The following is a 25,697-nucleotide window of genomic DNA, read 5'->3' as shown; positions in this document are numbered from 1 at the left end:
ACTTCATTTCCCATCATGCACCATTTTACTGCGCTTCCCGTCAACCATCATGCTTTGCGGCAGTCAGTGCTAGTGAGTGTCCGCCGCCGCCACGATTGTTTGAGAGAGAACTTCAACATGGCATCTGATGGACCCCCTGGAACAGATTCCATTCCGTCGGATTTAGGCAGTGCTATAGCAGCTTTGAACACATGGAGCAACCCGGAGCTTCAAGCCAAGCTGGGGGAACTTGGAGCCCCCAATATGGGTAAGAAAATAACCGAGAAAGGCTGGAGGCGTTCTGAGAAAATGACTACGTTTAGCTTACGGCTTAGCTATCTCTAGCTAGCTTCCTGCTAGTGTTAGCTAAACAGATAGGCAGTGTTAGTAATGTTATCAATGAAGTAACATGGTTTGGTTTGTGTTAACGCTATACTAAGTACGACATTAAGCTTTTGTTATGCAGAGGATGCATTAAAGTGGCAAATATAGTTTGTTGAAGCAACATTTAGTTCCGTATTTAGGTAAATATAAGCGTCCGGTCAATTGCTAGTAAGCTAGCTGAAGAAGAGTTAATACTTGTCAGAGTTTACTATGACTGAGCTCTTAGTGTTTAGATTGATCTCATATAGCCAGCTCTAAAGCGTTTCCACCAATTTCCACATTATGGCATTGTTATGATATCAGTAGGGGTGTTACCAGAGTTGATGTTTGTGTCTAAACTTTGCTGTAAATATTTTTTCCGCAGGTCCCAGAGAGGAGCTGATTGACAGACTGAAGGGCTACATGATACAAGTAAGTGAATCCACAGGTTTACGCAAATTAATTCAACAGCTCCAGGTTTCAGTGTTGAGAGTGTCTGCCTGTTCTCCATAAATCGAAAAATTCTCTATATATACTGTTATTCAGAGGTACCATATTGCTGTTTTGGAGTTCAAGTGAGACACTTTGTCATTTGTGTTGACCTTCTGTGCTTTATTTCTGCCTCCCAGTGCATATATTCAAATCTGATATTGGAATGCATCTTAACTTGTGTCATTTGGTCAAACTGCACTTCCACACTATATGTAAATAGACAAGATCGTTAATTATGTAGATGAACCATTTAATCTGATTAGTTTGCATTTTTACATATGGCATTAGTTTTGAAAATAAGCAAGAAATACTCCTTGGAGTCTAGTCCAGTGATTTGGTTATTACTCTTCGTGGCTTTAAATGATCAACTAAGATGCAGTTGTTTCTGAGGACAGCTTTATTTTCATTTTACTGAAACCTTTGCTCATGCAAGACAAGGCAGATTTATTTGTATAGCACAATTCATACACAGGGCAATTCAAAGTGCTTTACAAAAATGGAAAAGAGACAGGTTAAAAACACACAATTACAATTAAAACATAATCAGTAAAACATAAATAATAATCAATTAAAACAAAGTAAAAGAGAAGAGTGCAGATATAACTCTTTCAGTTGTTCTATGCACAGTTGAACAGAGCTGTTTTCAGCCTGGACTTAAACATTGTCACAGTAGAGGTCTGTCTCACGTCATCAGGAAGACTGTTCCAGAGTTTAGCTGCATGGAACTGAAACGCAGCTTCACCCTGTTTAGTCCTGACTCTGGGCACCAGTAAAAGACCAGTCCCTGAGGTTCTCAGGGTCCGAGATGGTTCATATGGGACCAACATGTCACAGATGTACTTTGGTGCTAGACCATGGACAGACTTATAGATCAGCAGAACTGTTTTAAAGTCTATTCTCTGAGTGTCATGCATGTCTGTTTTTCCTCTGCAGACTGGGATTCTCCTCAGCAAGCCTAATGATGACAAATCAATGGGCTCACAGGTACATGTCTCTTTTAACTACTAAGCATATGTATTAGAGGTGTAATGATATGCTAAAAATCATGGCTTGCTCTTTACCTTGGTTTTATGGTCACAGTTCAGTTCATTTTTGGTACAGTAAGGGAACAAAATGCAAAACATAAGACTGCTTGTCTTCTGTAAAAACAAGATCAGCTGTGACATTTAAAATGAAACATTAAAAACTACAAAGTCCTACCAGTAACTTCTCCAGTAAATAACAAAACAATAGTCAAACAATATATGTGAAATAAAAGAAATAAATATGAAATTCTACATGATGAAGAATGCCATGTTGCTCATTCTCTAGATGCCTGGTATCCCTCCTCTACCCCCAATGCCCATGCCTCCCATGCCCCCTGGTATTGGAATGCTTCAAGCTATGAGCATGATGCCAGGTGGGCCTCCTCCTCCTGGTATTCACATGGGCATGGAGCCCCCCGGGCTGCCTCCCCCTGGCCTGTCACAGGATGACCAGCTAAAAATGGTTCAGCAGAGAGCTGCCATGGTGTTACAGCAGGAAGAGCGGGCCAAGCAGGTAAGACAAAGTGACTGCCACTATCAAATAATGTTAAACACACTTCAAAATCAAAACAGTGTAGTTAACTGGTTTTTAATTGTGTGTGTCACAGGGGGACTCTCGTGTCATGGATGAACAGGATCTACTGGAGCAGCAGAAAAGAGTAAGAGGACCCAAGATAATCTCTGTCAGATTTATTTTTTTTTTTTTTTTACATGTCATTGTGTTCTTGATGTTTTCCTCCTCTGTTTTGCCTCTCAGGCTGCAGTTCTGCTGGAACAGGAGAGACAGCAGGAGATGGTTCAGATGCAGCAGGGTCCAGGATCCAGAGGCATGCCCACTGTCAGCGTAGTGCGAGGTATATAATGGTTTATAAATACATTGGAATTTTAAGTTCCTTGAAATTCATTTACTCCTTTTCTTTTATCTCACTGCACAGAACACCAACTATCACACATGGTTCCCATACATTATGGAGTTAGATTTGAATAAGTATTGGGGTGGGTGCAGATAAGTGTTTGTGTCCGTGTTTTTGACTGGCAGGTTTAAAAAGATCATTTTATATTCTGAATTTTCTGCAGGGATTCTGTATGTGCATTAAAAGTTGTATACAAGTAATAATTTGAATTTCATACCTTTCAGTAAAATGTGAAATATGACTCTAAATGGTCGTAAAACTTAAATTATGCAGTTAAATATCATTTCTTTTTTATAATAACCTTAGCCTCACATCACCACACGTGAATCTCCTTCCATATTAATACAATATCCATCATACATTTTGCATATATAGACGTGAAACAGTCTTTAAATTCCATACATGGTTTTAAACTGGCTGGCATGGCAGAGTAGTGGTTAGTGCTCTCTTCTTTCTTTGTGGGTTTCCTCCAGGTCCATGTTTATAGGTTACTTTTCCTGTCTCTTGACCACAATATTGATGATCAGCTCAAAGCTCATGTGTGCTAATGCTAACGTTGTTGTGTATACATAAGGATGGATAAAATGAATGTTCCTGTGGGGATAATACAGACAGTCTTAACCTGTAACCTTTATTGCATTTAATTTGTTCAGTTTGCATTCTATGTAAATGGTTTCTTTCTAAATAACAATTAAATTTTCTGTGTGCAGGTATAGATCCTCGTGGTCCTCTACCTCCTGGTGTCAGTATGCTGCCCACTCAAAAACAGAGAGTGCCTCCTCCTCCAGGGGAGGACAACAGAGAGGTAAACATCATTATTACAACTGCACTGCACATATGCCTTTGAAGTTGGAATTGAGTATAATTTTACATAAAACTTTATCTGAAGTAGTTCCTTTTGGCAGCTACTATGCATTTGATGGCTTTAACAACTATTTCTCCTTCCTCTCTAGTCATGGCAGAATGAAGAAGTGAGCGTTAGTGGACCTAAGATTCCTCAGGCTTTGGAGAAAATCCTCCAGCTGAAGGAAATCAGACAGGAGCAGCTCACAGACCCCACAGGTGGGGACCAGAAAATAAAGCACATTATAAAACAAAGAGTTTTCTCTGTGGCTGTGGCATTTAAAGTCATCTCTTAATATAAGGTGTTTGGATCTTGTTGGTGTTGTAAATGTTTTCGCATCACACTGTTGATTTTTGTTTTGCCCTTTTTGTGTCAAAAGAGGAGGAAGATAATGAGGGAGAGATGGACATGGCTGTTCCAGTGTTGTCAGAGACAGAAGAAGATGATGACAGCCAGATGTCGAAGAAGGACGTAAGTTTTCTCACCACCCAGTCTTCTGTTTAGACTTGACACCTCCAAGATCCAGCTGCAGGTTTTTAAAGTTTTGATGTAACTGTTTGTAAGGATGGGAATTGATAAGAATTTAATGATTCCGATTCCATTATCGATTTTGCTTATCGATCCGATTCCTTATCGATTCTCATTGGGTGAGGGAATAAAAGAGTACAAACGGGTTCGACTCGGCTCATCTCCCGTTGTTGTGCACCTCATTTCCTTTCCCCTACCTTTGGAAACTTGTATTTGAGGGGATACGACGTTTGTTGCCCACACTGGAATTGGAACTGGGCCCTGCATTCACTCTGCCGCTACATTCACAAGCGCCGTTAAGTAGAGAATCAAATACGTGACATTCCTGTAAATGAATCACATGCTGTGGACAAATGTTTGAGCAGATTGTAGGGATTCCACCCTTTTGAAGAAATGGAAGCTTTGCAAGTGTTACAAGTGGACCTGGTGTCGTCTTTTTAGACCGTTTCTGCCTCAACACTGTGTTGGCTACGTTCTGACCAAAACAACGTAGCGTACGTGTGACGTCATTGCACATGTGCAACGAAGGCAGAATCGTTAAGCAGGCAGGCAAATGATTCCAAGGAATCGAGCTACTGGGATCCGATTCTCAAAAAAAAAAAAAAAAACAGTTCTCAATTCCCATCCCTAACTGTTTGCCTTCCTATGGCCTTACATTACTTGAGTCTCTTAGTTTTATTGTTTAAGTTTTTCAGTTTTATGACAAAAGTGGTGTGATGCATGACATCAAATATAATTTACAACATCATTGTCCATATTGTGGAAAACACTTTTGTTCTTGGCCATCACAAACCATTGGCAATTGAAGGAAAAACCAATTTGACCTGATATTCTATTTAATTTTACTTTGTGTTGCATTGTACAATGTAATTTTTTGGTGCTTTTGAAAACCACTTTTATTATTTTGATTTCAGTTATTTTTTCTGTAGTTTTGGTCTATATCCAGTCAGACTTGAACCATTAATGAGACTGAATGAGCTGTATGAGCTTCAGAATGTCCACACTTTACCAGTTCTCTTTGTGTTTTCATATTTTCACATGATTACAAATCAACATTGTAATAACACTGGTTGTCTAAAGAAATGAATAATTCATAATAAATGGGTACTCTTGAAGTTTGGAATGATGTTTAAGTCGGTCGGTTTTTAAATATCTCTTTCACAGAAAAACCGCAAACGCAGGAACCGCAAGAAGAAGAGCAAGAAGAAGCGAGCTCAGGAGAAGAAGGAGCAGGTGGAGCAGCAGAAAGAGGGCAGCAGTAAGGAGAAGGACAAAGAAAAGGATAAAGAAAAGGACAAAGAGAAGGAGCCTGTGGTGGAGATTGAGTACATCACAGAGGAGCCAGAGATCTATGACCCCAATTTCATCTTCTTCAAGAGGATCTTTGAGGCCTTCAAGGTAACACACCACACTACAATACAGGGGGCGTCTAGTATTCTTTACTGAGATGATGTTTTGTCAGTAGCGTGCACTGCTTAACTTTCCTTGTTTCCCCAGCTGACTGATGATGTCAAGAAGGAGAAGGAGAAGGAGCCTGAGAAAACGGAGAAGCATGATACAGCCATCCTGCGCAAAAAGGGATTTGAGGAGGAGAAGAAAGACAGTGATGACAGTGACGAGGTTTGAGCATTTTTTTGTGTGTGTGGTTGGAAAAAGAAGAAAATCGACTTAAGCTTAAAGGCTTTGTATGTTATGTGGGCATGTCTTTTGTTCTTGAAAATAGTGATTGCTCTTCCAAACGCCTGCCAACCCTTAGTAACTGTTTTTAATTTCACATTTTTTTGATTTGTGATGCAGAGTCCATTGAGTACTTTGATATGAATCTGCAACATAGTCTTTATACATGATCTTTGATTTCTTGAGGTTTATGCTCAAACCAACTTCCAGACTGGCTTTGTTGAGCTCAGTGAGCATTATTCGAGGTTCTTTTAAGCTACTGCCACATAAGATGATATCAAGTGCAAATCTGGGATGGTTGATGTTAGATGTTAGATATTCTTCATCTATTTTCATGTCCTGTTTTTCCTCAGTTTTGGAACACTTTTTGAGACGAGCTGTAAAATGTTTTGGGAATTTGATGTATAATCGGGTTTCATTGCCCCGTCTTACATCCTTTCTGAGACAGAATGGTTTAGAGTTTTTGTGAAGTTGGATGTAGGACTTTGCACACTTATAGATGTGTTGGAGGACTTTGATACAAACAGGTTCGACTCCTTCTTCTGTGAATGCCTCAATTACTTCTGGAGTTTCTACTGAGTCGAAGGCTTTGTTATAATCGACTGAGCCTAGAGGGATTTCGTACTCGGCACATTTTGCTATGACTTGGTTTACCACATGAAGATGGTCAATGGTGGAGAAATATTTCCTAAAGCCTGCTTGTTCTCTTAGCTGGTTTTTGTCAAAAATCTTTGTAATTCTATTTGTGATGACCTTGTCAAGAGCTTGTAGATGTTGTTTAAGACAGTGGTTCTCAACTGGTCTGGCTTTGGGACCCACCATCATCCCTCACTGACAAGCCATGACCCAAACTGATAAGTTATACATGTCAAATTTATTTAATGAAAACATGATGTGTTTATCTGAGATGAAAAAAAAAATAAAGCACAGGATTTGTTTTGTAACATTGTCTTTTGCCCAGACAATGGCTTGTGACCCACTTTTGGGTTGTGACCCACCAGTTGAGAATCACTGGTTTAGGAAGCTGATAAGTCAGTAGTTTAAGATTAGAGCCTTTGTTGCATCAGATACTTTGAAGGCTTTTCCAGCGCTAGATGATGTTATTGATGTCATTGATGTTAGCCTCGTTATTTTCATTCTCATCTTCAAGAATCCAGTATCTGTTTGTCAAAGTGACTCAGAATTGCTCAGTGCATTAATTTGTAACTCAAAGCAGTTGTAGGTTTGGTGGAAGAGCTTTCCTCTCTAAAGTCTGGTGTTCAGTGACTACATCAGTGCAAAACGACAAAGCTACATGATATGATCAGATTTGGGTTTTCCTTCTCTAGACATGTGAAATATTTTGTCCCTACAGGAAATCAGACCGGATGTTCCTAAACTGTCCAAGAAGAAGCTGAGGAGGATGAACAGGCTGACTGTGGCTGAACTGAAGCAGGTCAGAATACATCAAGCTTAAAACTCTAAACATTATGTCAGCTGTATTTTGTTTTTTGTTTTGTTTTTTCTGCCAATGTTGTGTCTAATCGGTTTTCCTGTGTGTCTTCTCTAGCTGGTCGCTCGTCCAGATGTGGTAGAAATGCACGATGTGACAGCTCAGGAGCCAAAACTCTTGGTTCACCTGAAAGCCACCAGGAACACGGTGCCGGTGCCGCGACACTGGTGCTTCAAAAGGAAGTATCTGCAGGGAAAGAGAGGCATAGAGAAGCCTCCATTTGAGCTGCCTGAGTTCATCAAGAGGACAGGGATTCAAGAGATGAGAGAGGCCCTGCAGGAAAAGGTGGGCCTCTGGACCAAAGATGGTTTTACAAAAGCATTAGTGACAAAGTTTTTCAGTTCACACCTGCAGTCATGGCATATTCTTTCAGAGTTTGTACGGGTGCTTGGAGGCCTTGAAAATGCTTGAATTGTAGTTTAAGTGCTTGCAATTATAAGTTTGTGATGTGGTTTATTTATTTATTTCTAATATTAACTCTGCCAGGTTAGATGCCAAGCCAAAGCTACTTACAGAGAGGTGATACATTTTGAAAAACTAGAAGAGCACTCGGCGAATGCAGACCTCCGCCAAGGCAGATCAGCCCCCCCTCGATCACCACCAAAATTTAATCATTTTTTCCTTGTGCCAGTATCAAGATTTCCTGAAAATGTCATCTAAATCCGTCCATAACTTTTTGAGCTATCTGGCTAACAGACAGACAAAAAAATAAACACCCAGATGAAAACACAACGGCAGAGATAGTAAAACTTTATGACAAAAAAAGAAAACTAGCAACTCCAGGTACATTTTTATCTTAACTCTTGGTTCGGTGCGAGTGTTTCTGAAGATCGTCAAGTGGCTTCCCTTTTTTGGAGTGTGTTTTCGTTTAATTTCTAAACTTTTTGCTGTTACGAAACATAATTTTAGATGTTTATAGAATAATACAATGTGCATCATTGTGATAAAAAGTGAAAAAAATAATCATGAGTATATGTATTCCTGTAGAATCCTGTATTTTACCCAAGTGCTAAGGTGCTGTGCTGGAAAATTTTGAAAATGACCCTTAAAAGTGCTTGAAAATGACATGAATTTGACCTTGAAAAATATGTACGAACCCTGTTCTTTGTACATTTACAGGAAGAAGCTAAAACTATGAAAACCAAAATGAGGGAGAAGGTTCGTCCCAAGATGGGAAAGATCGACATCGACTACCAGAAGCTACACGACGCCTTCTTCAAGTGGCAGATCAAACCCAAACTTACCATCCATGGAGACTTGTACTATGAGGTAAGACAGTGGCACTCTGTAAGCACTTCACACTAGGGCTGAGTATTAGCAAGTACACAACACAGTACAAGAGTTTCAATGCAATATACTGTGAATCCATAAGGCAAGGCAAATATGTGGTGATTTAAAAAAAAAAAAGAAAAAAACCTAAGCCACAGAAATCGATTAATGCAATGATTTGTTTTCATTGCATAAATCAAAGGTTATTCCTATAAATACAAGCTGTTCATTTAAATTTACTGTGAGTTTAATACTATTTAATTTGATTTGTTGACATTTTTGATCAGTAGGACATCAGTATGAACTGTCTTCAGTAAATCACTGGATGTGAAATATGTGAAATGTTAATTTAAAAGCATCGTGTTTTGCAGGGTAAAGAGTTTGAGACTCGTCTGAAAGAGAAGAAGCCAGGAGATCTGTCTGACGAGCTGCGCATCGCTCTGGGCATGCCTGTCGGACCTGTAAGTTCTAATGTGGATCATCCATGATTGTGCTTTGACTTCCTTGTCTGCTGTAAATTCTGTGGTGTAGATGGTGTTTGTTTGCACATGCTGGTCTTTGTGTGTATTATTTCTTTTGAGTGCACAAGCTGGGAATAGAAATGTTGCTCTGAAAGTTAAGATGAAGGTGTTTGTTTATGCAGCAAAGTAGGAACACAACTACTCAGATAATGACATACAGCATTGCCAGACGTATGATAATTGTTGTATTTGTATGATAATTTCACACTCTGTATGATCAATAATTCCAAAAATCCCATAATTTGACCCCTTCAAAAATGGCTATTAGTAAAAAGAATACATTCTGCCCTGCGCCTGATGTTGCTAAGTGCCTTTTTACTGCCAATGCACAGTGTAGCACGGCAACATGAAACGTAAACAAAAGTTTATGAAAGTTTCAGCAGCCCAGGTGAAATGTTATTTGAAGGGACACCTGATTATGATTAAAATGTTTGATTCTAAAAGTTTAAGGTTTCAGCAGTGAGACTGAAGCAGATGGTCCTGAGCAATGTCATGTACGATAATTTTCCTTCAAATACGATAATTTTAAGCTTCTGGTCTGATCGTTTGTCAATTCCCATCTGGCGACACTGATGACATAACAGGAACAAACCACATCTGCACAGGCAGTTCTTCTTTACTGTAGTGATATTCCAAAAAGCCTTTGGAATGTGACAAAGGCTAGTGTAGAAAAAAATATTAGAAAACCAGGGGTGAGACATGATATTCTGTAAAGTCATCACCTCACCCATGTAAATGTTTTCTTTTTTTCACCACTAAAATCTCAGAATGTCCAAGTTTTCTCCTCATGTATTTGGGACTGTGATGTACAAAATGCAGTGTTCAATGTTTTAACCTTCAATGACGTATTACTTAGCCGTAGAATCGGATTGTGTTCTTCAAAAGGCTTTGTATCTTACATCAGGTTTGTCTGTGTAACTTCTGCTCTCATTCAGAATGCCCATAAGGTGCCTCCCCCCTGGCTGATCGCCATGCAGAGATATGGCCCCCCACCCTCCTACCCCAACCTCAAGATCCCTGGACTGAACTCCCCCATCCCAGAGGTAAGAGTACATACCGCTGCACACATCCATTTGACTATATTCACTGAAATGTGTGTGTAAACCTCTGTGTCCCTCCCTCCCTCAGAACTGTACGTTCGGTTACCACGCTGGAGGCTGGGGGAAACCTCCTGTAGATGAGATGGGGAAACCACTGTATGGTGATGTGTTCGGGACCAACGCTGCAGACTTCCAGGTAGCACACAAATCACACACACACATACAAAACATTTCACATGTACACAGTCTGTTGAGCACTTTAAACTCTGTTGTTACCTGGTTTTTTATTACAACTGTGTGACTTTTGTTTTATCATCTGATAGTGTTTTATATACCATTTATCCTATTATTTTGTATGTATTTTATCAGTTTTAGTTTATCTTATCTTACATATCTATATATTTTTACTCGTTTTCTTATATCCTGTATTTTTACTTTTATCTTTGTACAACACTTTGGGTACTTTGTGCTATAGAAATAAATTTGACCTTGACACAAACATGCAAAAAGTGATAAGTAATTGTGAGGTTAGGTCACTTCAAAAGTTTCATGTGTGTGTGCACATAAAAAAATCATGCAAATATTAGAAATGTGTGCATGTAGTCAACAGTTGTTCATAAATAAATATTTTGCAAGCTTTTCTTTAAGTCAGATCATATGTAAATTATGAGGGTTTATTTTCAGTGTGAGAATAAAACTTGTAAAAATTTCAACTTCCCACAGAGTCTTAAAAGTCTTGAATTTACAAATTTGCATTTAATACCATAAAAAAAGTCTTTAAAAGGTATTAAATTTGATATAGTAGGTCTTAAGTTCTATTGCCATACACTTGTTCACTGTGTTGTGTTTAAATGTGTCTGTTAAATGTCCAAACTGCAAAGAAAGTAACATTAGTCTACTCAGTTCGACCTGTTCCAACCTGACAATTTATATTGAAATTAGGTACCAATTATTGATAACTTTGCAGCCCCCACTGAGAAATGAACCAAGGTATTGGATTAAAAAAAATACACTTTCCTAAATTCTAGGAATCACTAATTTTTGCCAATATGGGCATGAAATAGGCTTTGAAATTTAAAATTCTGTTTTAAGGTGTCTTAAAAAGGTCTTAAATTTAGCTTGAAGAAACCTGTAGGAACCCTGAACTTCACTAAATTACAAATATGTGTTGCAGTCTTATGGGTTCACTTTCTTCATTATGAATATGATTACTGTCAAAACCACGTCACAGGTATTATGTATCCAGTGGATTCTGCAAAATACACATGTTAAAAATAGTGGATATGAGGGATAAAGAGCAAAATCTGGCACATTTTTAATGCATCCATGATTTTATGTGTACACATTCAAAACGTCTTGAAAGTAAACTTCCCATAGATAATGCCTTAAAAATCAGGGAAATTCATACTTGATGTTGCTCTTCAGCCTTTTCAGAACTGAAAAAAATCTAACTGATGAGAAGTACTTAAATGATTTTATCTGTAATCACTAAAACAAAAATCGTGTGTGTGTGTTCAGGCTAAAGCAGATGAGGAGGAGGTGGATCACACACCATGGGGAGAACTGGAGCCTTCAGATGAAGAGTCTTCAGAGGAAGAGGAGGAGGAGGAGAGCGACGAGGAGAAACCAGATGAAACCGGCTTCTTCACACCTGCAGACAGGTAGGAAAACATGCAAATGATGGACCATCGCTTCAGCACAAATGTCAACATATGATGGAGAAACTGACACAATTCAGTGTTTTCAGACCTGGAAGAATGGGAAAAAGTTTCAGATTCATGTTAAAACAACACAGTACTCCATATTCACTTATGAATGTGTACTGCACATGAATATAAACAATGCACTCACCAAGGTTATAATAGTTTTGGATTTTTCATTATAGTTTAGTTTTATTTAGTTTTGACTTTTTTTCTCTAATTCAGTTCGTTTTAATTACTTTTTAGAGCAGGTTTGCTAGTTTTTATTATTTTTTGTTATTTTCTAAATGCTTAGTTCTAGTTTAGTTTTAGTTTCTTTATATCTTTTATCTTCCTCGCCGTCGAATTCAAATAAATCTCATACAGGACTCTGCTGCTTTCTCCCAACTCTTTAGTCTCCATGTTTCCAGGTAGAGTGGGGACGGAAAGCTGACTCTAAATGACAAATGACGAGAAGTGACGGACCGTTAAATATATGGTGCCAGCAGCTAAAATTGCTTGAGGGAAATAAATCGATTTCATATCAATCCAACATTGACAAAGATGAAAACAAAGGGAATTTTTTCCATAATTTTTATACGTTTTAGTTAGTTTTGTAAGCACACAATACAGTTTTAGTTATCGTTTTTTTCTTTAAATTATAGTTTTTATTTATTTCAGTTAATGAAAATGTTTTTACAATTCTAGTTTTTGTAATTTTGTTAGTTTTTATTAACGATAATAACATTGGCACTCACAACACGTTGACTTGTGACTGGCATTTTGAGGATTTTCAGTTAAATGAAAAAAAAAATTTAGAGTTTCTACTTGAGCTCATCTTCTCCAGTTTTGATTTTAGCTCAGTATTACAAACTGGAAAATGAGCTATTACAATTTTTTGGTTTTGGAAAGGAATATTAACTTTTTTTTTTTTTAAACAAGCAAATGTGACACAGATTTCAGAGTCACGATGAGTTCATTTGTCTAGGAACAGAGCATAATTTCTTCAGTTTAACTCTGTTTCTAGTGTCTGTCTCTTGTTCTTCTCTGTGGACTGCTGGGGTGAACAGCTGATCAGTCTCATAAACGTACAGACACACGCTGGTGATTGAAGTTTAAAAACCACCAGGACCAGAACTGACCCTTGAATTCTCAGAGGAACCGGGTTACAGCTCAACGTACTGATGGTTCTTACACTGTTGGTAGTGGCTCAGTGAAACTTCTGGAATAATGTGTTTGCTTCTTGTTGAATGACCTGATTGTGTGTGTGTTAATGTTCCAGTGGACTCATTACTCCTGGAGGATTCTCCTCAGTCCCCGCAGGAATGGAGACCCCCGAGCTCATTGAGCTGAGGAAGAAGAAGATCGAAGAGGCCATGGACGGGTGAGTGATGTGCTACAGCAGTGGCAAACATACGGACCACACACCAAAACCAGTCCACCAGGGGTTCTAATTTGTATGAATTTGGAAAGTCCAAAAATTATACTAAAGTTATTAAGAGTCAAAGATGCTTGTTTTAGTTCAGGTTCCACATTCAGCCCATTTGTGATCTCAAATAAAATAATAGTATAATAACCTATAAACTATAAATAATGACTCCAAATTTAAATCAAAATTTCATTGTAAAAAGTTGGTATCGGCAAAACTAATCCTAAAAAAATCAGATCGGAAGCAAAAAATCCAGACCAGGACATCACTAACTAGAAGCACTCGGAGAGCGCAGACCTCCGCCAAGGCTGATCAGTGCCCCCCCCCCGTGGGCCCCCCCACCCCCGATCACCACCAAAATTTAATCATTTCTTCCTTATCCCATTTCCAACAAACCCTGAAAATTTCATCCAAATCTGTCGATAATTTTTTGAGTTATGTTGCACACTAACGGACAGACAAACAAACAAACAGACAAACAAACCCTGGCAAAAACATAACCTCCTTGGCGGAGATAATAATTATTATACTGACATTATACAGGGTGACACAAAAAAACGGGAACTTTTTAGCAATCCAATAAAACCAAGAGTGATGGAAGAAAAATATTTTATTCATAGTAACTGAAACCTTAAAACATGCCATTTAAGAAACAATGATGGAATTTTCATTTTTTTAAAATTACTTCCTGTAGATGGCGTCCTCCTGTACGAATGCATTCTTGAAATCTGCTGTTGACATTCCTCATTGACCGCTGCAACATCTCAGCTGGGATACTGTGAATTTCATCCTGAATTCTTTGTTTTAACTCATCCAGAGTTCTTGGTCGAGTCGTGTACACTTTATTCTTGATAGCCCCACAAGAAAAAATCACAAACGGACAAATCTGGCGATCTAGGGGGCCAGGGAACGTTACCGAATCTTGAGATCACACGGTTACCGAACAATTCTCGCACAGCCGCCAGTGGTTACTAAAATGGGGGTGTGTTTACTTGCTCAAGGTCACTGTCTCGCAGTGCTGCCACTTGCTCATGTCTGCCAATACGCACTTCAAAAATTCCCGTTCCATTGGGTCACCCTGTATTTATAGATAGGCGTTGGAGTAAAATGAAAACCTATTGTTTATCCTACAAACAACTGACATCTTTCCCTAAACACAAACACAGCTAGTTATTTTTCCACTTTTTTTCCAAAACACACTAGTAACAGCATGTACAGCTGAGGAAAAGATGATGACTAAGTTCTAACTATTATTATTAGTAACCCACCCATCTATCTGGGGGTTCATAATTTTGACCCTTGTCATTTTTTTTTGTTTTTGTGAAATAATTTAAGTAAAATAATGAAAGCATCCAAAATAAAAGTAGGATATTTGAAAAATTCTGTTAAAGATAGATAGATAGATAGATAGATAGATAGATAGATAGATAGATAGATAGATAGATAGATAGATAGATAGATAGATAGATAGATAGATACTTTATTAATCCCAAGGGAAATTCAAGTATTCAGCAGCTTTCCATACAGCACAAGAAGACAAAAATACAGACAGACCAAAACCCAACAGTGGGTTAGTAGCCAGGTTTACATTAAGGTTAGTATATATACTCTAAAAGACACTTGCTAAATAACTAAAGAACTACCGCTAAAAGAGCTTCCTGTACAATACTGTAAATAAAGACTTCTGGTTGCATTTACACATTTCAGGGCAGTGATATAAAGTGTAACAGTTATTTAAGTGATCTACGGTGGTTTGAAAAGTAGGTGTAGTCCAACTACATAAGGTATTATGAGGCGTTTAAAAAATAAAAAAAAATAAAATAAAATGCACAGAAATGATCACTCCTGATTAGACTGGGTACATCAGATAGCTGTGTTTTGTTTCCGTAACCCATTTAGATCGATGATGTTTAGGTCATGACCCAGTAATTGAGGAAAAATGGATTCAGAGGATTGATTTTCAGTCGAGTTCATGTTTCTTTTCAATAGAGCACAATGCTGATGTTTGAACTGGAAAGAGTTTAAAGGGGTCATATTTAGTTAAACCCACTTTTATTAGTCTGTGGTTCATTAATTTGTGTATTTGGACCCTAATAGTTCCAAAAGTTTGAATTTGAACCCTCCAGGTGCTGCAAAGCTATCTTTACATTCATTTAGGCAAAAATCGAGTGGATTTCTACAACCTGTTTTAATTCCTGCTTAATTTGTTACGTTTTATAAGCAGTTACGTCACGACATTTGCACATATAAGGTCAAGACTTCTGACGAACATTTCTCTAAGTACGACATAATCATTTGTCAGCAGCAGCGGTTGGAGTAAAAACTGAAAATATGTCCAAACTTTGAGCCGATTACCTAAAATGTTCAGTTGTTGGTTGAACAGGACAGAGCAGCACAGCCAACAACCTGGAGGGGGCGGGGCCTGCAGTGGCTCATTTGCATTTAAAGGGCCAGCGCTCAAAACCACCTTTCTGGTGTCATTACTCAGAAATAGGGTTGAAGATGGACCTGTGGAGTTGAATTAATGAAGAATTCAGACCCAAGCAGAGCATTTACAGTTTATGTAGAGCACAGGGAAATGTTGGAAAATGCATAATTTCATTGAAAAAAACAAAATATCACTCTTTTAACCCTTTCATGCATGAGTTAATTAGTCGAGAATTTTTTTTTTTTTTTTTTTACTGTTTTTATTCCTCTTTAGGCATGAAAAAACAATGCGATTGAATTTTTTTTTTTTTTTTTTTTTTTTTTATGAACTTATTTTTCATGGAGTTACAAAAATGTCCTCTCATCTGAACACCATGCAATTAAGTTTTGAAGCAAAGAAACATGTATTTAAAATCCATCATCAGAAAGTGATATACTGTGTGAAAACTATGAAATAACATTTTTCATGTAGCTGATGTTTTCTCACATTTTAACAAACTCTAATACTAGTTATTACTCACTTCATGGAGATAATATGCAAAAAAAAAAAAAAAAAAACCTTTTTGATTAAGACAACTTTTATTAATACTCTTATAACAATTAACAATTGATTTACACTCAAGCATATTATTGCAGATCAGGTTTATCAAGAAAAGCAAAGTTACAGTAATGGTATGAATTACAGTGTATGGGATGATGCATTAAGTGTCCACTGTGTTGGATGATATGAAACTTAAACAACAAAACCCATGAATTTAACAAGAGAACAATAGCTGTCCACTGTAGTGACCGGTATGCATGAAAGGGTTAATATATGGGAGCTGTGTAAATATTCATGTGTCTTCTACACACAAAATAAAGGCTGTGCTTCTTTGTAGGAATGAGACCCCCCAGCTGTTCACTGTACTCCCAGAGAGACGAACTGGGCCCGTAGGATCGGCCATGATGGCGTCCACACACATCTACGACATGTCAGGGGTAAGAGGACGCTGAGCCCAGAGGTGGTTTGGATTCATATTAGGACATCCAGGTTTGAAGTTTGTCCCATCTGTTCTTTGTCCAGGCAATGCCGGGGCGTAAAGCGGGTGGAGGTCAGGAGTCGCAGGGTGTGGAGGTGGCTCTGGCCCCTGAGGAGCTGGAGCTGGACCCCATGGCCATGACCCAGAAGTACGAGGAGCACGTCAGAGAGCAGCAGGCCCAGGTGGAGAAGGAGGACTTCAGCGACATGGTGGCAGAGCACGCAGCCAAACAGAAGGTACACGTGTGTTTAAAAGGGTTAAGGGCTCAACTGAATATTTATTTAATAGAGAGAGAGAGAGAATTGAAACCCTTTGTTATAAATATGCAGCTCATTCGATAGAAAAATAGGTTTTGTTAAGTTAAATCACAGGTCACAAAATTCACTGTGAGTGGATTGACCCACTAATGAAAATATAATGAATAAAGACAGCACCTAACATCAACAAAACAACCCAAATGTCCTTTAACTAAACATTTCTGATAGGCCAGGCAAGGCAAGTTTATTAGTAGAGCACATTTCAACAGCAAGGCAATTCAAGGTGCTTCACACAGGACATTATAAAAGAAACATTATAAAAGAAACATGTAAAAGGTGATTAAAAACAGCAAGTAAGAAAACAACACATAAAATCCAAAAATATAAACACACACATATTAAAGTAAGAGTTGCAGTGCAGAGTTTCGAAAGAGAATAAAAAGCCTGTTAGTCAAAGGCAGCAGTGAACAGGTGAGTCTTTAACCTGCACTTAAGAGAACTCAGACTCACAGCAGACCTGATATTTTCTGGTAGTTTGTTCCAAATATACGGAGCATAGAAACTGAACGCTGATTCTCCATTTTTAGTTCTGATCATCTGTTTATGACCCACAGCCATTTTGGTGGCAACTTCCAAATTAATTTTTCATTACATTTAACTTTGTCCAAGTGATTTATCATCATTTATTCTAATATTGTCCTCTGAGTTTTGCATTTTTTTTAATTTATTTTTTTTAATGAAAATCATGTATTTTCCTTTATTTTATTTACTGATCATGTAAATGTTCGTAAAAGCTCAGACTGAAGTCAAAGGTTATTATATCAAAGCAAAGAAAACTACTGAAAAAAGGACTTATCAGTGAAATATGTCATTAACTGAACATCAGAACAAGTGTCTCCATCCACTGGCATTTGTCAAACTTATATGGGTTTTATTAGGGAATCAGTGTTGTAGAAGATGACAGTGTTTCCACGGTAACTACAGAGCCTCTGAACGTCCAAATGGGTCGTATCTGATGACCATGAAAAGATGACAAACTGCTTTTTATACCCATTATTTACATGGATTTATAGGACTAGAGGACCAACAGGTATTAGACAGTCAGTAGATGCTTTTGGTTGACGGTGAATGTTTGTCTAATAATGTCTAATAATTGATCTAAAATGTCTAATAGCTTTTTCTGCAACTGTATGTTTATACTTCTAATCCAACCACAATCAGATTCATTCTGTCCAGATGGAGCAATTTATCTAAATTGTTTTTTTTATTATTATTTGAATGATGACAAGCTGCAATGAAATAGGAGTGAGGAGGCTATTTTTAAAATGTAAGCAGTTCAAAGTACTGAGTATTGCGTGAAAACGTAAGGAATAGAAGTAAAAAGTCGGCTGAAAAATAATTACTTCAGTAAAGTATAGATAGCCAAAATTTGTACTTAAGGTAATGAAGTATTTGTACTCTGTAACTTGTCATTTCTAAACTGAATTTTTTTTGACACGTCTTTGTCGTCGTACAGCAAAAGAAGAGGAAGGCTCAACCGCAGGACACAAGGGGAGGAGCCAAGAAATACAAGGAGTTCAAGTTCTAGAGCAGTGAGACAGAGCATCACAACAGGAAGAGTTGAAGCAGAGTGAAGTGGACAAAGTACCACTGCACCGCCGTCAGAACAGGAAACATGTTTTAACTATAAATGACCACATGTTATCTTGTGACACGTTTGTTCCTCTGTTGGATCCTTCATTCGTCATCTTTTTTTTTTGTTGTTGTTTTGATGGAAACCATATTTTTTCCCTGTTTTTGTAAATAAATGAATTGAAGACATGAGTTCAACTGTTCTGCTTTTTAATTCAGTCTGATTATTCCCAGCCTCTGCACAGTCATTTATATGTATATACAAATGACACCACAGTCTGATCCAGATAGATACATACAGGGTGGGGAAGCAAAATTTACAATGAACATTTAGTTGTTTTTTCTCAGCAGGCACTACGTCAGTTGTTTTGAAACCAAACATATATTGATGTCATAATCATACCTAACACTATTATCCATACCTTTTCAGAAACTTTTGCCCATATGAGTAATCAGGAAAGCAAACGTCAAAGAGTGTGTGATTTGCTGAATGCACTCGTCACACCAAAGGAGATTTCAAAAATAGTTGGAGTGTCCATAAAGACTGTTTATAATGGAAAGAAGAGAATGACTATGAGCAAAACTATTACCAGAAAGTCTGGAAGATACTATTAAAGAAGAATGGGAGAAGTTGTCACCCGAATATTTGAGGAACACTTGCGCAAGTTTCAGGAAGCGTGTGAAGGCAGTTATTGAGAAAGAAGGAGGACACATAGAATAAAAACATTTTCTATTATGTCAGTTTTCTTGTGGCAAATAAATTCTCATGACTTTCAATAAACTAATTGGTCATACACTGTCTTTCAATCCCTGCCTCAAAATATTGTAAATTTTGCTTCCCCACCCTGTATATATATATATATATATATATATATATATATATATATATATATATATATATGTATGTATATATATGTATAGAGAGAGAGAGAGAGAGAGAGGTTATCCTCTGGCATTTTTGGTGTAAATTGTGTATTTTCCTACATTTAATTCACTGATAATGTAGATGTTCATGAAAACTCAGAGTAAATTCAAACTTAAATGTATCAAAATGGAGAAAAATTAAGAAAATGATTTTTTTTCAGCGAACACATTGCTAACTGGATGTAAAAACAAGTGTGTCCATCCACTGTCATTGATCCAACTCCATGGGTTTTACTGGTGAAACAATGTTGTAGAAGATGGCAGTGTTTCCATGGTAACTACAGAGCCTCTGAATGTCCAAATGGGTCGTATCTGATGACCATGAAAAGACGACAAACTGCATTTTACACCAATTATTTACATGTATTGATAGGATTAATGGATCAACAGGTATTAATTAAACAGTTTATATCTGTAGATGGTTTGTGTCACTGGTGGATGTTTGGGTCTTTATGGGTTAAATAAATTAACTGGAAAAGCACTCGGAGAGCGCAGACCTCCGCCAAGGCCAGTTAGTCCCACCCCACCCCCCATCACCACCAAGATTTAATCATTTGTTCCTTGTGCAGGCTTAATTCAAGATTTTTTTTTGTTTGTTTGCTATTTCAAGATTTTTTTTGCTTAATTCAAGATTTTTTTTTTTTTTTTTTTTTTGCTTAATTCAAGCAAAAAAATCTTAAACTAGAAAAGCACTCAGAGAACACAGACCTCCGCCAAGGCAGATCAGTGCCCCCCCGCCCAATCACCACCAAAATTTAATCATTTGTTCCTTGTGCCAGCTTAATTTAAGATTTTTTTTTTTTTTTGCTTAATTCAAGATTTTTTTTGCTATTTCAAGATTTTTTTTTTTTTTGCTTAATTCAAGATTTTTTTGCTATTTCAAGATTTTTTGCTTAATTCAAGATTTTTTTGCTTAATTCAAGATTTTTTTTGCTATTTCAAGATGTTTTGCTTAATTTAAGATTTTTTTTGCTTAATTCAAGATTTTTTTTGCTATTTCAAGATTTTTTTGGCGTAATTCAAGATTTTTTTTTTGCTTAATTCAAGATTTTTTTGCTTAATTCAAGATTTATTTTTTTTTTGCTTAATTCAAGATTTTTTTTTGCTATTTCAAGATTTTTTTTTTTTGCATAATTCATGATTTTTTTTTGCTTAATTCAAGATTTTTTTTGCTTAATTCAAGATTTTTTTTTGCTATTTCAAGATTTTCTTTGCATAATTCAAGATTTTTTGCTTAATTCAAGATTTTTTTGCTTAATTCAAGATTTTTTTTTTTTGCTTAATTCAAGATTTCTTTTTTTTTTTTTTTTTTTTGCTTAACTCAAGCAAAAAAAAATCTGCCAATGGAACCAGTGAAAATTATCTTGGTAAGATTTCTTGAAATAGGATTTTCCTCCTTGGCAGAGGTTAAAAAAAAAAAGAACAACTCCTCCTTCACTTGTCTATAGTCACAATGTCACAGCTGATCAGTGAATACTTCAGCACTGCTTCATTTTGATCAACCTGAAGCCATCGTGCAGTGTTCACCACTAGAGGGCAGCAGTGTCCTGGGCAGGCCCAGTCACCTGATCTGTGAAACACAGTGACCTACATACCTGGAGCTGCACGTGCCGCCTTACTCGGTCACTGGTACAGATATAGACAGAGCTCCAGCTTCTACCGTCTTATACAAACAGTACAAAGGGCCGGCGGCTGTACACAGCTGACTGAAGCGGTCAGACATAGACAGGCTCATACACACATGTGATCACTGCACCGCCTCTATTCCATGTTGTCATGTTGATGGAAATGACATCATCTATTCTATAGCTCTGTGTCCCTGCTGATTCGGACTCATCTTTAACAGCGCTTCCATTGGGATGTCCAACTCAAAGTCATCTCCATGTTTTAATCCGTGCTTTATTTTCCGAGGTTTATTAATCCGTGTCTAATTGTCACCATTTCCAGTCCAAACACAGATAAGGGTGACCTCTGTTTTATAGTCTCTTAAAAAAAGGGCAAACCTGGAAACAAGGCACAAAGTACAATCACTTGACTGCATTTGCCTCATTCAAGGTCAAGGTAACTTTATTAGAACCTGTAGGGAAATTTGTTCTGCAGTAACAGGAGAGGCCATCAGCATTATACAACATTAACCCTTTCATGCATACTGGTCACTCCAGTGCACAGTTCTTCTCCAGCTGTTCTCTTGTATATTCATGGATTTTGTTGTTTTACTTGAATGTCGGCCAACACAGTGGACACTTATGCATCATCCCATACACTGCAGTTCATACCAGTTCTGTAACTTTACATTACTGTTCTTCATAAACCTGATCTGCAGTTACATATTTGAGTGTAAATCAATTAGACTGTAATGAACAGTTTCTTTTAAGACAAAAAGTAGTTTTTTGGGGTTTTTTTTTTGCATATTATTTGAGTGAGTAATAGCTGCTATTATAGTATGTTAAAATGTGAGAAAACATCAGATTAGCAGCATTAAAAAACTTTTCATAGTTTTCACACAGTATGACAGTAAATACGTTTCTTTGCTCCAAAAATTAAGCGAATAGTGTCCAGCTGAGTGGATTTTTGTAACTCCATGAAAAATAGGTTCATAAAAATATTTCTGTCACTTTTTTTTTCATGCCTAAAGTGGAATAAAAACACTCAGGGAAAAAAATCTTGATTAAGGTTCTCATAATTGATGCATGTAAGGGTTAAAAGCAGACACAGACTTAGAGGACAGTACAAATACACACGGGCAAGAACTTTCTATTTCACGGTTTTTAACGTTTTTTAGCTGCTTTTATGTCTTTTTAGTCTATTCATTTATTTTATTCTATTATTTTGCTTTGTATTCTTCTGTACGATACTGTTTTAATTGTACAGCTGTTTTATGTTTTTAATCTATTCTTGTATTTTTCTTTCATTTTTGGTTTTTCCCCTGTAAGTTGCTTTGGAAAAAAGAGTCTGGTAAATAAATGTAACTCACAGAGGCTCACTGATCTGAACTCAGATAAAAACAAGTGGTTCCAGGCACAACAAGCCCCGCCCCTCACATGCATTGTAGTTTATTTTGGCATCAACGCAGCTGATGTCATCATGTCTGTGCATGTGCTGATGTCAGCATATGAATTGCCTCTATATATGTGCCAAGTTTAAAGTAAATTTTTTAAAAAAATTATGTTTTTATAAACATGGGAAATTTCACCCATTATAAGTAAATGGGAGAATTTTTTTTTTTTTTTAATTCATAAAAAATGGAAACTTTGACCTACTTTTCCCAAAATGCAATGACATCTGTTCTGTGTCACTGGCAATCTATAAACCCAATTTGGTATGAATTCACCCAACAGTTTGGCTGCTACAGACATTTGAAATTTTGGCCATTATAAGTAAATGGGGGAAAAAAATTACAAATTCATAAAAATTTGAACTTTGACCTACTGTTCCCAAAATAATATCTGGTATTAATATCTGGTAGGATAAGTAGTAAATGGGTATTATATTACTGTATATAGGAAAAAGGATGTGTGATATTGTTATACTCCTATTATTATTATTATTATTATTATTATTATTATTATTATTATTATTATTATTATTATATTCATACAAAATAATAATCGCTGTATAGTGATCATAAGGAATAGTATTTGGGGGTAGGAGTATACAAGTTTTTATTTCTTCCTACTCCTTTTCGATCATGTATAATCCCATTTCATTTGTTTTCTTTATATTATTATTATTATTATTATTATTATTATTATTATTATTATTATGTATTTACTTTTGTGGTTTGTTTGCTTATCAATCATTTCTGTACCAGTACTTATATTTTGCTGGTTGATTTTTGTTTTTATTTCACTGTCAACATGTTCGAAATAAAGATTTCATTCATTCACTCATTCATTCATTCATTCAATATAATCAAATCTATGCTGGATCACTGGCAATCTATAAACCCAATTTGGTATGAATTCAACCAATAGTTTTGCTGCTAAAGTGTTAAAAAACCAAACAAACAAACATATTAACCCATCCAAAAACAATACCCCTTACCTCCCTTTCGAGGGGTGGGACAATAAAATATAAAATAAACTAAGATACCAGAACAAAGAAAATGTCCAACTGTAATCACTAGAAGACTTCAGGAGAAGGTTAAAAGATTAATAAAAAGTGCACAAAGACTAATTTAAACAACAAACAAATGTTAACCTGAAGAGAAAACACCAAACTGTAATAAACAGAAACAAATGATAAACTTCTGTTAAAGGTTCAAAAGTGCAGACAGACTGATGCAGAGATGGAAGGGCCTGAACATCACTGCATACAGCTTTCATTTCCTATTATTGTTTTTAAAGGGTGTCTTACATGACTCACTTTGAGTCAACCGGACATGTATCTGTTTAATTTAGCCATATTCAACCCTGTGAAGCCTGAACCATTAAATAACTGACAGAAAATTCCAGTTCTTTGAAACTGGAGCCTTTATTGGTCCTTCTGAACAACCCAAAGAATGTTTTTTTCAAATATCAATTTCCATGTATGAGTTTGAATTTTGTATCATATTTGATACATCGAGTCTCAGTGATCAAATATTATTATTTCTGAACAAACAAAAGCATAATATAACACAAACATGTCTAATAAATTGGTAATTCCTTTTCAAAATTGCCAAAGTTCTTCCTCCTTCCTCATTAATTTAATCTTGTAGTATCACTGGAAAGGCTAGATTATCACTGGAAAGGATTATCAGTGTATGTATCTAATTGTATACATCAGGTTTTTCAAGACAAAAAATATCACACTGATCATGTAGAGCACAGGTGTCAAACATGCGGCCCGGGGGCCAAATCCGGCCCACCAAAGGGTCCAGTCCGGCCCCTGGGATGAATATGTGAAATGCAAAAATTATACTAAAATATTAACAATCCTTTTAGTTCAGGTTCTACATTCAGACCAATTCAATCTAAAGTGGGCAGGACCAGTAAAATACGATCATAATAACATATAAATAATGACAACTTCAAATGTTTCTCTTTTTAAATGTAAAGATTTTCATGTATTTACACTAAAACAAAGTAGAATTTTGCAAAAAATGTGAATAACCTGAGATGTCTTAAAAGAAGTAAGTACAATTTTAACAATATTCTGCCTGTTACTGAATATTTTGTGTGTTTGTAGATCCACTGTGATCTGTAAATTCTAATGTACGTGTGTAAATGATAAACTGAGGCAGAATATTGTTAAAATTACACTTATTTTTTCAGTGTGTTCATGTTATTCACATCTTTTGAAAGGATAGTTTGTAGATGTAAACCTTTTCAAAATGTAAATTAGCTTTTTTCACTCTAAAACATAGAGAAATTTTGGAATTATCATTATTTATATATTATTATGTTATTATTTTACCAGTCAGATCAAATTCTGCTGAATGTGGAACTGAACTAAAATGAGTTTGACACCCCTGATGTACAGGGCTTCAAAACTCATGTATCAAATATGATATGTTTGGTGTTATAGGGTTAAGTATGAATGTTAATGTTCTATAACTGCAGTGTATAATTTTATATAATTTCACGTAACGTCAGCAATTATTTTTGATCCAGATTATTTTTGGGGGGAAACTTGTATGAAAGAATTCAAGCATATTTGATATAAAGTAGTGTGTTCCTGCTCCTGTAAATGTATGTTTGTATCATTTTAAAGGTACATGTTGTCGTACACTGATACAGATTTAATGTTCTTTCCAGTTGGATTTGGTGTGTGTGTGTGTGTGTGTGTGTGTGTGTGTGTGTGTGTGTGTGTGTGTGTGTGTGTGCGTTGTAACTTGATAACCTGGCAGATTTGGGGCTGTGTGTAAAAAGTAACCCTGGATTATCCTGTGAGCAGGCTTTAATCTGCTTGGTTCTAATCTGTTTATGAATGGCAGGAGCTGTGAGGGAAGTGTGTGAAAAAGAGCAGAGGGTTCCACCGCTTTAAGTCATTGGGCTGATTATCCAAACACGCTGAGTCCAGGCAGAGGGAGGACAGCTTTAATGAAAGCCTTTCACTCACTGTCTGTCACAGCTTTGATCAAACTGGAACCACCCACTGTTCACATCAGATTTGAACAGTTTGAAGTGGACAGAAGTGAGCGTTTTTCTGTCCTGATGTGACACAATACTGGAGATGGGACTGTGAACAAAGAAACAGGAAGTG

At 36.7% G+C, this 25,697-nt stretch overlaps 1 protein-coding gene across 3 annotated transcripts; it reads left to right on the top strand.

Annotated features, from left to right (window-relative positions):
• Nucleotides 1–25,697, top strand: sf3b2 (splicing factor 3b, subunit 2). 3 transcript variants are annotated; one of them, XM_030162055.1, is made up of 23 exons: nt 1–247; nt 728–774; nt 1,768–1,818; nt 2,146–2,373; nt 2,468–2,518; nt 2,617–2,713; nt 3,484–3,578; nt 3,727–3,835; nt 3,997–4,088; nt 5,310–5,543; nt 5,643–5,765; nt 7,177–7,257; nt 7,372–7,599; nt 8,434–8,583; nt 8,955–9,044; nt 10,040–10,147; nt 10,233–10,340; nt 11,663–11,805; nt 13,106–13,207; nt 16,558–16,657; nt 16,743–16,934; nt 18,472–18,574; nt 25,686–25,697. In XM_030162055.1, exons 1-22 carry the CDS (start codon nt 16–18, stop codon nt 18,541–18,543), a joined length of 2,733 nt encoding a protein of 910 aa, XP_030017915.1. In that variant the 5' UTR covers nt 1–15; the 3' UTR covers nt 18,544–18,574; nt 25,686–25,697. The 3 variants fall into 3 exon arrangements, with proteins under 3 accessions (XP_030017915.1, XP_030017916.1, XP_030017913.1); XM_030162056.1 differs by lacking the exon at nt 25,686–25,697 and having other exon boundaries at nt 728–769; nt 1,763–1,818; nt 18,472–18,779; XM_030162053.1 differs by lacking the exon at nt 25,686–25,697 and having other exon boundaries at nt 18,472–18,779.

Source organism: Sphaeramia orbicularis, chromosome 18, assembly GCF_902148855.1.
Source record: "Sphaeramia orbicularis chromosome 18, fSphaOr1.1, whole genome shotgun sequence".
NCBI lineage: Eukaryota > Metazoa > Chordata > Actinopteri > Kurtiformes > Apogonidae > Sphaeramia > Sphaeramia orbicularis.
Note: the sequence above shows the minus strand (reverse complement) of the source record. Positions and strands in the feature narration are given on the sequence as shown.

What these genes read in the sequence shown, in the direction of transcription:
- sf3b2 (XM_030162055.1), top strand. Translation starts at nt 16, where the DNA reads ATGCACCATTTTACTGCGCTTCCCGTCAACCATCATGCTTTGCGGCAG. An exon ending in TGAAGGGCTACATGATACAA is followed by an intron (nt 775 to 1,767) that starts GTAAGTGAATCC and finishes TTTCCTCTGCAG; the next exon opens with ACTGGGATTCTCCTCAGCAA. An exon ending in CTGTGGCTGAACTGAAGCAG is followed by an intron (nt 7,258 to 7,371) that starts GTCAGAATACAT and finishes TGTCTTCTCTAG; the next exon opens with CTGGTCGCTCGTCCAGATGT.